The 17,467-nt window shown below is 38.9% G+C and overlaps 1 protein-coding gene across 1 annotated transcript; it reads left to right on the top strand.

Moving 5' to 3' along the window:
- Positions 1-2,101: 2,101 nt before the first annotated feature.
- On the top strand, positions 2,102-2,968 carry CTXN3 (cortexin 3). The gene has a single exon (XM_068667580.1). It carries the CDS (start codon positions 2,190-2,192, stop codon positions 2,553-2,555), a length of 366 nt encoding a protein of 121 aa, XP_068523681.1. The 5' UTR covers positions 2,102-2,189; the 3' UTR covers positions 2,556-2,968.
- Positions 2,969-17,467: the final 14,499 nt, after the last annotated feature.

Here is a 17,467-nt window from a genome sequence, read left to right as displayed (position 1 = left end):
TATAATCTATAGCATAAAGATTAGCATTCAGAGTGTGAAAAGCTGCTAAGTGTAAAACTATCAGACATCCCCTCATTCCTAGAATCAATGAGTAGCTCTTAATGGTATGAAAATGAGCATCTTGTTTGTCTCTGTATTATCCAGAATAGGTGCCTATTCAGAGACTAAAGTAAAATAATTAACTGCATTTGATTATCACTGAGTTGCTGATTGCACATATCTCTCTGAAGTCAAGTTTCTTCAAAAACTGGAAAGATACTGTGTGCTGGCTCTATGTGTATTCCAAGTTTGACATTTAAAACCAGCATGTCAAAAGCTGATCTTCCCTGACAGTTGTTTTCTCCCACAGTCAACTGCAGCATTGACACAATGCATAGAAAAATGTCAGGAAAGCATTTCCTAAAACACTCAGATCTGTGAGAGCAAGTATGGAATACTGCATCTCGTGATTGCAGGTTTAGGGTAGAGTGTTAAGTGTGTATAATATGCATATAGCTGACAGTGTGCGGTTAAATGACATGGAAATCAATGACATAATGTGTGAGTGTTAGTTTTCTGTAGTCAAACTACCAGAGATCTTTAAGAAGGGGGCACCACTGCTTTTTACCTTCACTGTAGTATCTCTACCACCATGTTACATGCCCGTCTCAATTTATATATTTCTTCTTTTATAACAAGGTTGTTTATCACCAGAGTTCTTTGCTCCACAAGGTATCATAAAAACAAAAACAAAACAAAAACAAAAGAAGGCAAGGCAAGGCAAGGCAAGGCAAGGCAAGGAAAAAAAAAAAAACATCTTTCTAAGACTGGGTGTTCCTTAAGTTTTAGCTCAATGTTAGACAGTTCTCTGCAGTTTTTATCAGGTAGTAGATGAAACGTGCTTTTAAATAATGAGAAGTTAACATTTCAAATCTTCCTACCCTTTCAATCATAAATTGAATCAAGCAACAATAGCTGTGCAATTTCAATATTTTTGTTGCTTTAAAACTTTCTCTATTCTGTTTGAGGCATTTTTTTAGAATAATACTATCAAAATAATATTGTGACTGTGCTTTCTGAATCCACTTATACCTGTTAACTGGTTTTGCTGAGGTATGCTTATAACCAGTTATTGACCTGAGTCCAGTTACAGAGTAGTAGCTACAATCACTTGCAAGTTCCACTTGTGCAAGCCACACACTGCGCTGTAATCTTCTTTTCCTATTTCTTCTGAACACGTTCAGTTGAGACAGTGCTGCCCTTCGACCTTCAACACTTCCTTTCCTGAGGTCATTTCTCAGGTGGTGTCAATGACCAGGCCTAAGCACAGCATCCAGCCGTGCTTCCTTCCTACTGGAAGGAAAACCCAGCATGTGAGGGAGGAGGCAGTAGCAGCTGGCAGACACCCAGACAGACGGACACAGCAGCAGAAGTGCCAGGCCAGCAGTAGCACAGTGTGTGCTCTGCTGTCCAGAAACAGCCAAGCTCAGCCACAAATCTTGGTGATTCTCTTGCTACCACAGAGCAGGTGATATAAAAAACATTTTCTTGTTAACTGTACTTGTAATCCTCATTCTGATTTTAAGAAGAAGAAACATTTGCCCTTGAGCTGCATTAGTATTTGACTTGTTTTAGACTGCCTTCCTAAATGTTTTCCTCTCATTTCAAACACTATTTATGCCCTTTCCTTATAATTGCTGTGATGTCACAAACACTGGGCCTTCCACTTTGGAGACACATTCATTTTACTGTCCTGCATCAGATCCTGGTCTGTCCCACCTCAGAATATTTCTGGTCTGTGTATAAAGCCTTAAATACACTTATCTTTCAAGCCCCTCCGCATACAGTAGTATCAATCGCAGTTTGTCCATCCTGCAGCAAGGAATGCAATTTGTTTCCGAATTGCTTTTTCTGTAGGCTACCCACTGGAACACTGTGATTAAACCTTCATTCACTTCTAGGGAAAGAAATGTTCTACCCCAGTCCAAGTGGTATGGTAGGAGGGAGAGGTTCCTGCCAGCTCAGGGTCTGGTGACATGTAATATCACTGACTGGATTCTGCAATGCCAGCAGAGTAGTATGGAATTTCTGACATGTCTCTCATATGTGGCACAGAGGCAGGCAGAACTGCTGTCAAGTCCCTTTCCATCTCATTTTTCTCCACGAGGACAAAGTTGCATGGAACTAAACAAAAGGGCTATTCACAATTAATGTTGCTTCCCCCTTGCCCTACAGATAACAAAGTGCATCTAAATGGCTTCTACTCTGACCTCAGCAAACTAACGATGAAAAGAAGGAGACTGTGGGATTATTCGTTTCAGCTTCCCTGGATGATGGATGGAGAGATATTCAGTGCCACTTTGGTGCCATCTGGGAACATGACACCAGATTCTAGCATGACCCTGGAACAGAAAACAACCTTTGCCTTTGTGATTTTATTATTTATTTTCTTGGGAATCCTCATTGTTCGCTGCTTCCGAATTCTCCTTGACCCCTACCGGAGTATGCCAACCTCAACCTGGGCTGATGGACTTGATGGAGTGGAGAAAGGCCAGTTTGATTATGCTCTTGCTTAGAGACTGAGAATTGTTAAGGCTTATTTAGCGCACTGATAAAAAAGAAAAAAATCATGAATGTATCTTATTTTGGTTATGCTTTACATTTTATCAAATATTGTAGGAGTTACAATATGCACATATGGACACTTTTTTTAAAATATAAAATCAAGTAAATTTTTTTACAGGAGTTTAGTGAATTTTCCCATAGGAAAAAGAGACAGGTTGTATTAGCAGAATGGTGCTTCAAAATGCATTGGAACAATATATAGTACATGTGATCTCTTATAATTTGATAAGAAACACTACAGCAAATGTTTGGTTTTGTTTGTTTGTTTGTTTCTGGGATATGCTTTTTATCATTAACCAGATTCTGTGGAGGAAAGCGCCTTATAAATGTGGTAAGAATGTCTTTTTATGATCTGTACATAGTAAATAAATTTCTCAAGCCCCACAAGTCTCATTTTTTAATCCCATGATCTAAGGACAAGTGAGTAAATTTCCTGTTCTGTAAGATAAGTATGAAGGCTCTAGAAAATTTCAGGAGAAAAAATGCCTCAATTTTTTTTCTGAGGTTTAATGCTCTTTCTTAGCATTAAACAGTGATTAAGCTACTTAATACTAACAAATCACTGACTGTAATCTTTGTTGTGAACAAAATATGTAATGGCTTTGGCCTAACTTTGTCTTTTTTGCCAAAACTGATTTTTACTAAGATAAGTTTTTACATTGTTCTTACAACAGCTTATGCAAACAAATCTCAGCCTTGCATGAATTTCAGACTGTGTATTTCAAGCATTCAGTCAGTCTGTTTATTTGGTGTGCAGGTCACATTGCATTGTTCCTGTTTCCTAATTGGATGACTTAAATATCAGCAGTAAGAATCAATGAAAAACCATCACCCCCTTCATAGAGAAGTATCTCTGAAAGTGCTTGTACAATGAAAAAGTATTCCTAGGAGTTAATGTAAATAAAAACGTATCTGCATGATCGATTGAGGGAAAGAAACATTTAAAAGATGGCATTAAATTCAGTAGAATGACTTACAGTCTAAGTAGATGTTTGCAAGCACAGTTTAGCAGTACTGAAATACCATAGTGGAAATAACATCTGATGTACTGCCAGGAAGTAAAGGCCACACTCCTGAACACACAAGAACCGTGAAAACAGTCCTGGTGCTACCTGGTTTGTGAAATGTCTCATGGAATGGGAAAGGGAGACAGCATGCTGCCTGTTTTAAGAAAAAGCCTTAGATCCAGCTATTTTGCACTCAGTATAACAATGACAGGCAGTTGGGAAGTATTCCCTTTGTGCTTTGGCTTGCAGCCTGTAAATGGAGGAGCAAAGCCAGCCCCGTAGCTGGTACAGCTGGGGCTGTGCTGACTCACCCGTGCTGAGGGCCTGACTCTCACTGTGGCACTTGGAGCTATTTATTTCCTTTTGCTGCTTGTCCTGTCCATCGGTTAAAGGTTGTAGCTATTTGTGGAAGAGGCAGTGGGACGGAGGGTGGCTCATCACTGTGGCTATCACAGTTCACAGGAAGGCAGTGAGAGCTCCCAGCTCAGCTCCATGATGAGAAATAAAGGAACAGGGCTACAACCTGTTACTGCTGGCATACAAGCACAGCTCTGCTTCTCTGTGTCACGGGGGCAGTAACCTTTGAGACAGAATAGGCAGAAGGGACAGTATTTTCCAAAAGTCATGAGGTACTACTGGCTTTTGCTACTTCTTGACCTGTACAAGGGCACCTTGATCAAAGCTAACACGAATTTCCAGGCTATTAACCAAAGGTAATGACAGGGTGACATACAAAAAATGTTGCTGTTGTTGCATCAATACTGCCTAAAGCAACTTGTTGTCAATATTTATGAAGCTGCATTAACAGCATTTCTACCTCTGGTCTAGGATTTCTCTTCTTTATCAGGGTCTGTTTGTTTGAAGACACTACAAATTTGATTTTTTTTTAAAAGAAGACAACTTTTCTTTATAATTACACTGAGAGAGGGAGGTAATGTCTTCAACTGAAAAAAGAAAGTAGACCAGTGTTCAAGTGAGGCAATTTGATTCTTGTGTGGAGCTTGGAAGTCGCTTACTGAGGACTATTCTGGGGACTGAGCTTGCCAGCATCTCTGGTATGTTTGGAAGCATTCCAAGGAGATATTTTTGTAAACCACTGGGATAAGTCAGTCTGTTAAGGGGAATCTAATACTGCTGGGCAGTCACTTTAAGTCAATCTATCTGTGGATGTAGCTAAATTCACTACGGCAAAAAGAGGAAATTCACACCGGTTCCCATACCACAGTAGAGGATTTTTCCTTAGCTCTCTCAAAGTCCAGCAGAAGTTTTCTGAAGACATGCTGGCAGCTCAATTTCGTGATATTCACTTTTACTTTCCCTGGAGAAACTGGACCAGACTTTGAATGGAAATAGTACTATTCCAGTCCACAAAGCAGTCTCTGGCACATTGCTGTGCCTCATAAGAATAAGTGTTCACTGTGGAATGACCTGAAATATTAATGAGACTGGAAAGAGAGGATCTGTGTGCTAATGCAGCTGTGCTCAGGCTGCTCTGCAGTTCTGCATCACTCTGGTTTAGACTTTCACTTATTACATTGGTTTCTGTAGAAAATCCTATGCAATCTTTAAAAACTGTTCTTGAAATTACTATTTCTTGATGTCAGTGAAACAAAAATACTCATGCACTGTGGACAAAGAAGTAGTATGTGTAAATTTTTGTAAATATCACATTCATGTTAGTTTGTTTGGCAAACAATCTAACTGCGAGAAGTTTAAGTTAAAGGCTACTGCAGAGAAAGAAAGCCAAATAAGGACAGAGAGAAGACGCATGGTAGGCATGAGGGAATAAAGCTGTTGTACTCAAGTCAAGATTTTAAGACTTTTATATCTCAGTTATGACCCTGAAAGCAAAGTACTGGCCCAAACAGTGAAGTGAAATGGGAGTCTGTTCTCTGCAATGTGTGGGGTGTATGTGTGTGAGAACTGCTTTGATGATATTTCTCCACTGCACTCAGAAGTTTGGATGCAACTGGTGTTTAGCTAGCTATGACATGAGCTAGTTTTAAAGTACTCACAGTGTGCTCTGCAGGAGCCATGCAGCTGTGTATGTTCTCACATGCTAGACCTGCACAGAAATGTGTCTGCTAATGCCATGCAACTAGCAGGATCTGAGCTCTCCTTCAAAGGTAGGTGAAGTTGTGTGACCAGCAGGTTGAGAGGGGTGATTCTCTCCCTCTCCTCCATTCTTGTGAGACCACACCTGGAGCACTGTGTTTAGCTCTGGGGCCTGGACATAGACCAGTTGGAGTGAGTCCAGAGGAGGGCTATGAGGATGATCAGAGGGCTGGAGCACCTCTCCTATGAAGACAGGCTGAGAGAGCTGGGCTTTTTCAGGTGGAGAAGGATCCGGGTAGACTTTATAGTGGCCTTCCAGTGCCTAAAGGGGGCCTACAGGAAAGCTCTTTACAAGGGAATGTAGTGATTGAACAAGGAATAATTGTTTTAAACTAAAAGAGGGTAGATTTAGATTAAGACAAAATTCTTTACTGTGAGTGTGGTGAGGTACTGGCACAGGTTGCCCAGAGAACCTGTGAATACCCCATACTTGGCTGTATGGGGCTTTGAACATCCTAACTCAGTGGAAGGTGTCTCTGGCTTGAAAATGGAATTAAAACAAGATGATCTTTAAGGTCCCTTTCAAACCAAATCATTCTACAGCTTTATGATTCTGGTTTGGGATCCAGAAGTACAGCTGTGCTAGCAGAGAGAGAAAAAGAACCATCAAAAAATTGATGTAGTTGGTAGCAAGGCAGACTTCTCTCTCACCAGAGATGGACTTTATAGAAAATAATTTGATGTTAATAAGAAAAAATGTATAAAAACGACTTGTCTTATTTTCTCTTTGCTCTGCTTGCTTTGTATTCTGAAGAGATACATACAGTTTGATTTTGAAAAATAAAATGAAATAAACTAAAAATTCTGAGAATTTTAGCTTAATCATCTTTTACCACCCATGTATCCAGAAGAAAGGCTTGTGGGTACTAAATGGGTCTGGACCTGTGAGCTTGATGGAATTGTTACATAGGGATTTTGCAGGTTGGAGATCTATACAGAAGTACTAGAACTACACATGTGAGCAGTGATCTCACTGGACATTTTCAAGAGGTCTAGCTTGGGAGATGTAAGCTCTGTTATGATCTGTAGACCATTTGCTAGGAATGTATACTCAGTTAGTTTGGTGCAAAGATCAACAAATTTGTCAGCCCATGTCAGTGACCACCAAGAAGCAGCCCAAGGACTGCAGGAAAGAATCCAAAAACCTTTGATCTACAACATGACTGGCTGTGTGGCCATGACCAAAAATTTCTTCAATACAAAAATCTCTCTCTCTTTTTTTTTTTTTTTTTTTCATCCTGGCTTATTGAAATATGCTTAGTCTGTAAATACCAGCAAATGTCTACTGTTACTGTTACATCTTTCATGAAAACAAACCTATTTCTTTCCTACACTTCACATCCTATTTTAAGTGCTTCTGGATTTCTACAGAATTTCAGAACTACTTTCTTCAGCAAAGTTTTGGATTTTATTTTTTTATTTTTAAAATATAAATTTGATGTCATTCCTGCAGCATTGATAACTGTGGCTGCCATGGCTCCTGCTTTTGTGTCAGTGTCATGATGCAAGCAGCTGACAATTCATTGCAATTTTTCTTTTTCCTCTTTTGGCACACAGACTAATCAATCCCCATCACGCCTTCAGAGGTCTGCATTGTTATCTCCATGGTCTAGCAGGAACAGAAGGGAGTGAAAGGTTAAGGGCTTTTCAAGGCAGATACAAAGAACACTTATCATCAGTGCTAAGACAGGATCTGTGAAGCATAGGCTTCTTGCCCATCCTGAAGTCACTATGCCTTAGACAACAAGGTAGTAGAAAATGCATCTGTTTTATATAGTGGGAAAGCTACTGGTGCTGTAACTTCTCTCAGCACGCTACTTAGCCTAGTGCAAGAACTCCAAGAGAGTTGTGGGATTTGGTGCAGCATAGTCCTGGCACCTTGATAACCAGTATCTGAACTAGCCTATACTTTCATGTTATGGATTTTATTTTCATTGAGATTCTCCACTTTTGGTAGATTGGTTTAAAAATCTTGCCTAGTCTCTTTAAATCGGTATTATATGTTTAAATTTGGAGAAGTGATATTGAGAATTAAATGTTAACATCCAAGCAAAGAAATGCTTTGCATAAAATAAAATAAAATAAAATAAAATAAAATAAAATAAAATAAAATAAAATAAAATAAAATAAAATAAAATAAAATAAAATAAAATAAATCCAGATTTTTTAGTATCTATTCCACGTAGACAAAAAATGACAAAGGCTGGAGTGGGAATATTGTGTCTTAGAGTATGTTTATTTGTCCGCAGTTTGAGACATCAGAAAGACTTGTGTCAGTTCCTAATCTTTGTAATTCTTTGTCTGATTGTGGTGATCATTTCAGACTCCAATGTAAATCGAAACAGAGCTATAGTATTTTAATCTTGTGACATTAGTTACAGTATCCTTGTCACAAAAAAAGAAGTGAATTTATAAAGTTTGTGTAGTTGGAGGTCCCCATTCTTATGAGCTGATTCCATGCAGCCTTGGTTTCTTGTGATCAACTTTAGCAACATTACTTTAGACTTACATCAGTATAACTGAGAATCAGCCTCCAAATTTCTGAACATTTCAACAACAAACTTATTAAGCACCCTGATGCTTAATAAATGTGCAGTCCTTTTTTAATCAAATAGCTTTTGAGAAGCAACATCATTGGTTGTTATCATTTAATAGGTTCTATAAGAGTCATAATATTGTTATGGGTGATAACAAGCTTTTTACAGGCTTGATGACATGGCAGAATGTAGCTTTCTTCATGATATTTGCCTGACATTCAAGAGGTGAGTCTCATAAAGGAGGAATTAGAATTACCACCAATAGCACCATTTCTATTTTTCTATATCACTCTGTTTTTGGCTAGGCATTACCTCTGGTTGAGATTTGGGTCTTTTATCTTAATTGTTTTAGTTTGCTTTTTATATTTGTTTAAACTTTAGACAGTTTTTGTCAGAGTCTTGAATGTTGCCTCATAACCTATATAGACTGACCATAAAACATTATCGTGTACTTGCCAGTTGTATAAATTGAGATGTTTCCTGTTTTCCGTTCAGATTTCTCAGTGTCAGGAGACTGTATTATAAAATTTCTGCCTTCCTTTCCTAAAAATGTTTGGCATAAGACCACTTTTTTTGTCTTCCTTCTTTGTCATTTCAGATCTTTCTGCCTTAGTTTCTTTACTGCATTCCTTTCTTCTGTTTGTGACTCCAAGCTCAGATATTCCTGTCTGCTTGTTCCAAAGCTTTACTTCCCTGAGAAAGGGCCATTTCCAGGTGTCATGAAGCAAAAAGACATGTTGCAGTGGCCAAGGTAGCAAAATATACAGCGAAAGAATTTTAGCAATCAGATATTTAAAACAGTTGAAGAACTGTGTTTTTTTTTTGTGTGTCTCCTTATTCCTATGACCTAAACTTATGGGTTACCCTATCAAAAGTATTATTTGTAGTCATTGTAGCTCCTACTATAGATGTGGACAAACAACTTTCATTATTGTTAACTTCAAAAGACAACCAAAAGACTTGGTTATGTACAAAAATGCAGATTCTTCCCTTGAAGCATCATAAGATGTTGGTGACAGAACTACACCAGCAGTTATAACAGTGTAAACTTGCCATAGGGTGTAATGTTTTCAACTTTTCCTGAGTTTCTCTCAGCCACCAAGAAAATGGCAGTTATTAAATTAGAAGAATGCTTATTTATACAACAATTAAAATTGAAGTTCAGAGGTGGTAATGGAATGGTTTTGTGGAATTTGATAGTAAGCACTGGTTGGCTGATGTGTTCTTAGTTGCATAGCAGCAGACAGAAATAATAAATTCACAATTCAATAAATTTGTCTTGTAATCTAAGCCATGTACTGAAAAAGATCTTGCCTAAAACACATGGATAACGTAGAAATAACTTATAGAATGGTATATCAAGATTAGAAAGATTTCAGTGTTTAGAAAATAATTATTCACAATTACTAGTTAATGCATTTTATTAATCTTATATAGCATTACAGGTAATTGCTAGTTAATGCATTTTATTAATCTTATATAGCATTACAGGTATGCATACCTGTATGCTATTGGGTATTAGTTTACATGCTTTAAAATGTTTCTTGAACTATTCAACCTCATATTTATCAAAAGACTCAGTTTTTGTTGTTGTTGTTTTCAAAAAGAAACCAATGCATTTACATAAAGAAAGACATACATACATTTAGCCACATACAACTAAAATCATGATACTATTACCTGAAGCAGTCCCTGCTGTGACGTATGTATAGAGGCATGTTTCTCTAACTGGACAGGTAACAGCATAAAATCCTAATGTAAGCAAGCACAAAGTGACTATTTCAGTATGTCCACTTGAAATTGCTACTGTACACCTTCATTGTAGAGTCTGAATCTATGTATGCATGATATAGACATATACAGCATGTCTACTATCCTTGTAGTTTGTGTAGGAAAATACACTTCAGCTCTTGAGTAACAACTTCAGTATTTCTAATAGCATGGCCACAACACTGAAAAACATTGTGGCTCAGCACTGAACAGATCCAGAATAGGATCAGCAGCTCTTGCTAAGCCCTTTGTAGCTGCTTAGTGCTGATAACCAAGATACAGGGTTTACAGTGAAATGGAATAAACCTTACAGGCTTCCCCGTCCCTCTGGATTGTAGCACGTTGCTCAAGGCTGTGTCCACTTGCGTTTTGAATATCTGCAAGGTTGGAGATCACACAGCTTCTTGGGCAGCTCTTCAAGTATTCGAATGTTCTCCAGTGGGAAAAAAAAAAAAAAAATCTTGTTGGAATCTCCTATGTTGAAACTTTTGACTACTGCTGCCTGTCCTTGCACCTCTGAGAAAAGTCTGTCTCCATCTTTTCTTTGCCCTCCAATGGGATCAGCTGTAGGCAGCATTAAGGTCTCCTGAGAATTTTCTCTCCTCCAGGTCAAACAAACTCACCTGCTTCAGCCTGTGCTCACATATGAAGGGCTCCGTCCTCCTGACCATCCTGGAGACAGCTGGACTTGTTCTTGTATAGCCATCTTGGTCTTATGCTAGGGAGATACAAACTGGATGTAGTTCACCATACATGGTGCTGACCCTAGTGTCTAATAGCGAAATATCACTGTCCTTGATCTGCTGGCTACATCGTTGCTACTGCTGCTTGGGATCTGGCTGGCTGCCTTCACCACAAGGGTAGACAGCTGGCTTATGCTGCTTTCTTCCCAGAAACTATGTTCAGTAACTCTGGGTGCATTTTCTTGCAATGAAATAGCCATGCTGGAAGCTCAGCTGCCTAAAGTCTACTGTGATGGAGGTTATTTTACAGGGCATTTTGTTTCATGTAGGGAAAACTAAGTAGAGGGTATATGTTCTTTGACAATTTCAACTATAAGTTTTCAAATTTAGAGAAACAATTGTGGATTATGCCAAACACCATTTAACAATCTCATTTTCTTCACCTCTTTGTGAAGAAGCACAGAAGGGGCATATTTGATTATTCTGTAATGGCAGCATGCAAAGAAATCAATTTCCTTTTATTCACAGTCTTTTTCAAATCTTCCTTGAAGACCATGTCCATTCAGTCTTCCTCTTCCTCCCCAAACAAAGTGAAACCAAAAAACCAAACAAACAAACAAATGAAAAAACAAACAAACAAACAAACAAACAAAACATAGAAATCCACCAAGACCAACAAAAACCACCCTTTCTGTAATCAATTTCAATGGCTGTTTGAGCATGCATGGATTGTTCCTGTCTTAGCATGCCAGTTGGTAGCTGGAAAAAGGAGGAGGGTTGGTCATAGTTTAATTCCTCTTCATAAAGCTATTTGGTAAATCCTTTTCAGTAAGTTGAGTACCTAAGTATATCAGTTACTCTAGTAAAGCTAATTACCTCTTCCTAGAGTCTTCCTAATGTGCTTAGATCACTCTGTAATAAATGACAACAGAGATATTAAAAACCAAGGTATTACACAGTGATTGATGGTTGAACTGATTTTCCCACAGCAGAATAGGAGAGCCTCCCATGTAATGGTTTTATGAGTGTTGCCAACATACATTTTTATTTTAGCATCTAGATTTTAAGAGCAGGGATTAATGACAAATGATTATCTCTGCTGAAATACAATCTACCTATAAGTAATCATAAAGCTATTTTCCCTGTCCTGTCAAGCATGTATATCAATTGCTGGATATGCCAGAGATTGTTTGGACAGCTTTTAATTTTCAGTGTACGGGACTTTGGTTTTCCACAGTTCTACTCAGCTAACACAGTTTAGATAACACGCACCCAAGGAAAGTGCCTTTCCATTGCACATGAAGATGTACAGCTACCATCTATAGCAAATTTATTAGAACAAAAGACCTCCCTGTGCTGAGTGAGGCTAGGTCCACAAGCACTATTCATTTTTCAGATATAACAAGAGGAAATATACATATTTTATGGAAAAGATAAATGATTGTGTCGTTTGCTGCCATTTTCCTTTCAAAAACTGGAAGTGAAAGAGGTGCAAATCCTTCCGGAGTACCAGAGCTGGGTTCCTGGGAAATGGCTCAGTTAGGTCCCTTTTCTCCTTATTAGTTATGAAAATCCTGTCCATTATTTCTTTAGGAAAGGTATTTCTAAATCTGCAAGCCCTCTGCTGAAAAGAAAATTTCATCTCTGTAGAATCATGACTCAGGAAGTTCAATAAGCTAAGCAAATAAAATGAAGTAATTTTATTAGGGTTATATTATTAATTGTGATTATTTTTTTAGACCACTGGACAATTTCTATTGATTTCAGTTTCCAAAATCAAGTCATGTGTGTAAGATCCGTATTTTGTCTTTGATTATTGCCAGGACTACATCTGATCCCCACTTGATAGAGTTATATTATGAGGAAAGAAAGTTCACATCAGTTCTGTATGTATAAGACAGTGTTCCCAGCTTCAGGCTGTAACACACTGCATGCAAATTATATTTTTAGGGGTTGAACTCACATCTAGAAGAGCGCATGTAGATGTGAGAGAACATGAAAGACTTAACACAAGACTGTTAGTGAACAAAACCTACCTTCTGCCACCTGAACCCTGTTTACTGTTGATTAAAGAGCAGAGCTGGACATGCTGGGAATTACAGACCTGACAATTGTACAAGGTTTAAGCAGGAGTCTAAAAAAGTATTACATTTCTTTCAGATAGGATTATTTGTATTCAAAAAGTGGTCAAGTGTTGCTCTTTGTAGTGACAAAATGTTTGCAGTGCTGAAGAGCTTTTGTATGGTAGGCCTGAAAGTGTGTTTTTGTCAGGGTTATTGTAGTGGTGGGAGCTTTGATATCCTGTTTTCTTTGTTCACAGATTTTTTTCTTTGAAATGCATATGTAAAAATAAAAAAACTGGAATATATAACCAACCTTCTGTGCCTGATGACAGAAGGTAGGGCAATGCAAAACACTGGCCTAGAAAAATTGGAAAATTTAAACAATTTAAACTCAGGTTTGGGTAAGTTTGAAGTAGTTAAGCATAATTGTTAAGGAAAACAGACAAACAAACAAGAACCACCACCAAAAAAACTTCTTCAACTTGTAAAACAAGATCAATTAAATCTCTTTTGCACCTTGATAACTGTAAGGAACCAGTAACTTGACTGCTTGCTTTTACCAGCTCTGTATAAATAAAGTCAACCACAGGAACTCATACATAGCTCTGTAAGGGGTTAGTATTAATGTAGTACAAACTCCCAACTCAGAGCGGAACATACCAGAAGCAACATGGATCGGAAAGAAGAATATTCTGAGATACTAATGAAAACCTTTTCTGACTTGTGTATGTGTGAGTGAGAAAAGCAGATAGAGGTATCCACTCTTGATCCCTACACACAGCAGATATTACAGAGGTGTGAAGGGGCAGGGAGAAATATAATCTGACAGATCACAGATAACTATAGATGTTGACTGCAGCAACCTAACTTGGAAAAAGAGAACCGCTTTGCTCTTAGCTGACCCAAGAGAGCAGGAGCATTGTGTTGCCTTTGACATTTCATTTCACTGCTGAAGTTAATCGAATGTGAGGATAAAAAAATAATTTAAAAGGGCAGATATTTCTACTTTATTTTAACTTAATGGGATTGCTCTGTACGCAATGGAATCTATTTCAGGCTATTCATTTGTTTCTATCAGTTTGCCAGTAAAAATCATCCAGAAAAAAAAAAAGCGTCTTATTTGTGGAAATTGCTCTTGACCATGTCTAGTGTATCATAAACAATTCAATTCAGACTACATAACAGCTTGCTTTCCTTAACATTACTCAGAATACTCTATTCTGAAATGTAGCCATTGCTTACACTATCTGGTTAGCTGTGCTGATGTGCAGTAAACAATCTGTTTCAAGTTAAACAATTGGAAAAGTGTATGAGACAGTCAAAGGCATCACTGTAGAATGAGCCATACTGAGGACCATTGCAGGTGTCTCTCATATGCTACGGTCATAACTTGAACATGAAGGCTTTATATTCAGCTTGCTATGGGGTTTGTGCTGATGGACTACCTGGCTGCAGGAGGATACCTGCCCCTTTACCATAAACTGGGCACTGCATTAGATGAGTCTGATAACATTGTTTGTATGCTGTCTAGAAGGCTTGTTATAAAGCTAAAGTTAAATGGGTTGCAGAAAGCTTGGAGAGAAGAGGATGACCAGATGGATAATAGAAAAAAATGGACCTTTTTCATACTACATCAATAACCTCTAATATTCCAAAAGTGGGTACCTGCACAACCTAAGCAAAGGAATACCCACCATATGTTGTGAGTACTTGTATGTACATCGATTTGTTTTCTACATCTGAGGTCTTAAAAGCTAAAGTAAAAATAGTAGTTGCTGAAGTGCATTTTTCTCCAGTAAAAATGTGATTATATTGGGATATTGCAAATAATTTGCAGACATATTGTAGCCCTTGATGTCTTTACTGCAATTTTCCTGTGAGTACTAATTTTTTCTCACCCTGTTTTTAACAGCATTCAGGTAACTATTTTGAACTATTCTGTGTATCCAGTTACCTGCTTTTTCCTATTTTTTTTTAAAGCTATGAACATGACATCAATGATAACTTGGAAAACAAGATGTAAAAATAACAAACCTCCAGTGTATCTGATGAATTTAGCTACTTCACATCATGTTGTCAATTAGTTTAACCATTTCTGCTCCACATTATAGTAACAAAATTTCATATCTGCAAAATACACACTGTGTGTTGGATATGCCCATTATAATTAGATAAAGTAAAACTGAGGCTAAAATGTACGAAGTCATAATAAAAGTATATCTCTAGAATGTTATGTAAGAATTGGAAAATATACGCACTCAATAATATAAATTTTTGTAAGTTGCTCGATTTTCAATCTTCACAGTGCTGGATTTCAGAACTGAGAGACGCTTACAGATTATTCTGATTGTGGGACTGTGTTTGGGGCTGGTATATCTGTCAGTGTGAAAACCTAAGCACATGCTTGTAGTGCACCTGGGGTTGCAGCTGTGTGCTCTGGTCCAGCAGTGGGCTGTTGAGGAGTTGCTTACATCCCTTGTGTGAGCACCAGGGCTGGCCAGCGACCATGTGGTTTCACAGCAAGCTCCCTGTCTCCTTTCACTGAGAGCTGCCTCAGTTTGTCTGCAGCTCTCTGTAGCCCCAGGGAACAACTTTGTCCATCAGAGGCGGCTGGGGCAGCGTGCCTGCTGGTGCGTCACCTGCGCCTCACTGCCAAGCACACGCCTTCCTCTCGAGGCCATGAGGGAAGTGGCTAGAGCCCATAAGCCCACTTCATCCTCCCCTGCCAAGGGAATGCTCAATGGAGCGGTGAATCAAACATGTCCAACCTGGATCTGGCCCAAGAGGCTCACAGTTGCTCTTGGGTGGTGCTTCTCAGTGTACACATTGCTAGCGAAAGGACAAGCTTGAAAACAGGGCCTGAAGAGTGGGAGGAAAGACCTGAAGAAACAGGTTATAATTACGGAGATGGAGGAGGAGAGGAGCAGCCAGCAGGGCCCAGCAGGCGCAGCTCCTGCCACTGGCCTCTGAAGGAAGGAGTGCGGCACTGTGCCACAGAGGAGGTGCTCTGTGCATGGACTGCAGAGAGATCACAACGAGCTTCTGAGCTCACAAGGCAAACATGGTTCTCTGAACATATAGTTCCTGTAACCTCAGTTCACATTGGGCTTTTTATTGTCTTTTTAAGCTTAATTGAGGATAAGATAAAACAAAATCCTTGTAGGGGAACCTTGGCCTAAGTCCCCTCAGGCATCTGCTGCCACAGCTGGGTACTTGGTCCATGCTGGACATACTTCCTATGAGCTGTTACTGGGAGCTTTTTCTGTCTTCTACTTGTTTTCCAGCCTCTCCTTACACAATCTAAAAGTTACGGTGGTACATCTGAGCTGTACACAGCCCAGAGACATTTAATGCTCACATTTAGGCAAAATTGTTTGCCAGCCATTGACATTTATGAGAGTAACTAAAGTTCAATCTTTCCTGAGCAGAAGATTCCATATTCAAACCCAAAATGGTTACATCAGCAGAACAGAGATTTAAATAAAAACATGTTTGGCTTAATTTGTCATTCAGCTAAAGGTTGCAGTAACGGATTAGACAAAGAAAATTATTAAGCATACCAGTGTAAACTGGTGCAATTACTTGCTACTGTAACTATGACCTAAATCACTCTTGGCAGTAGGCTAGGTGTGGAAGGCACATAGGAAAAAGTCTTTGGCTCTTGCAGATTGTCTTGGCCACCCTTCCTGGCAGTACTATTCATGCACTGATGGTAAAGGTGTCTGAACTTAATGAGTGAATTAAAGTATTATATTCAAAACAATGACAATAATCAGTTTTGAAACAGTTCAAAAATAAGCATTTATGTTAAACAATGAGATGCTGACAAGTTAGGGAGTGATACAGGTGCATGAGGTTGTGTGAAACAGATTCCCACATGTTGATGGCAGGCTGATTAACCTCACAAAATCTGAAACCACACATTTTCTGGGTGTCTAAGTTAAGGAGCAACACAACTTTGCCACAGGTCACTCCCTGACTGGATGGAGTGTGCTGGATCTCCGTGCAGAGGAATGGTACTTTACTTGGGGCTGCTTTTAGTAAAAGGGTTAATGCTGAAGTATGGTCCCTTTGAAGGGCAAGTAAATCTTTCAGTGCAAGGTAAGATGAACATGAGCAAAGGAAAGAGTTTATTTTCTAATTCATGCTCCACCGAGCTAGCACGCTAGCATTTTTTGCAATTATACTAGGAGCATGAATGTGAACAGGGCGACAGACTGGGGTGAGTGGGCTGCCTCTAACAAGTAATGACTATAACTTCGTGGAAAGTGGTAAATGGACTCCAAAAAGAACACGTTATTTGGTCAGAAAAAAAAAAATGCAACAAAAAGACAGGGAAACACAGACAGACCGAGAGAACGGGAAGCAATCAATCTCACATACACTTACAGAAGTGTGAAACAAGACCAAAACTAACAGACACAGACAGAGACTTGGGGGGTGGGGGTGGGGGGGCGGAGATGAAGAGAGAGAGAGAGAGAGAGAGAGAAAAATGGGAATAAAGGAAAAAAATAGCTCATCATGTAGAAACCACAGGAAATCATGTGGTTATACTAAGATATCACTCCCATCATTGCACACCATCTAGTTTTCAGCAACAGGGACCTGCCAAGGCCTGACCACTACTGTAAGCTCCACCCACTCTCGTAAAATGGAAGCTCAGCAGTTTTTGATTTATTTGCCAAAAA

Source organism: Anas acuta, chromosome Z (genome assembly GCF_963932015.1).
Source record: "Anas acuta chromosome Z, bAnaAcu1.1, whole genome shotgun sequence".
NCBI lineage: Eukaryota > Metazoa > Chordata > Aves > Anseriformes > Anatidae > Anas > Anas acuta.
The sequence above is the reverse complement of the archived record's forward strand: the minus strand, read 5'-3'. Positions and strand labels throughout refer to the sequence as shown.

Excerpts from the sequence above, each read along its gene's own strand:
- CTXN3 (XM_068667580.1), top strand. The coding sequence starts at position 2,190 with ATGTTGCTTCCCCCTTGCCCTACAGATAACAAAGTGCATCTAAATGGC.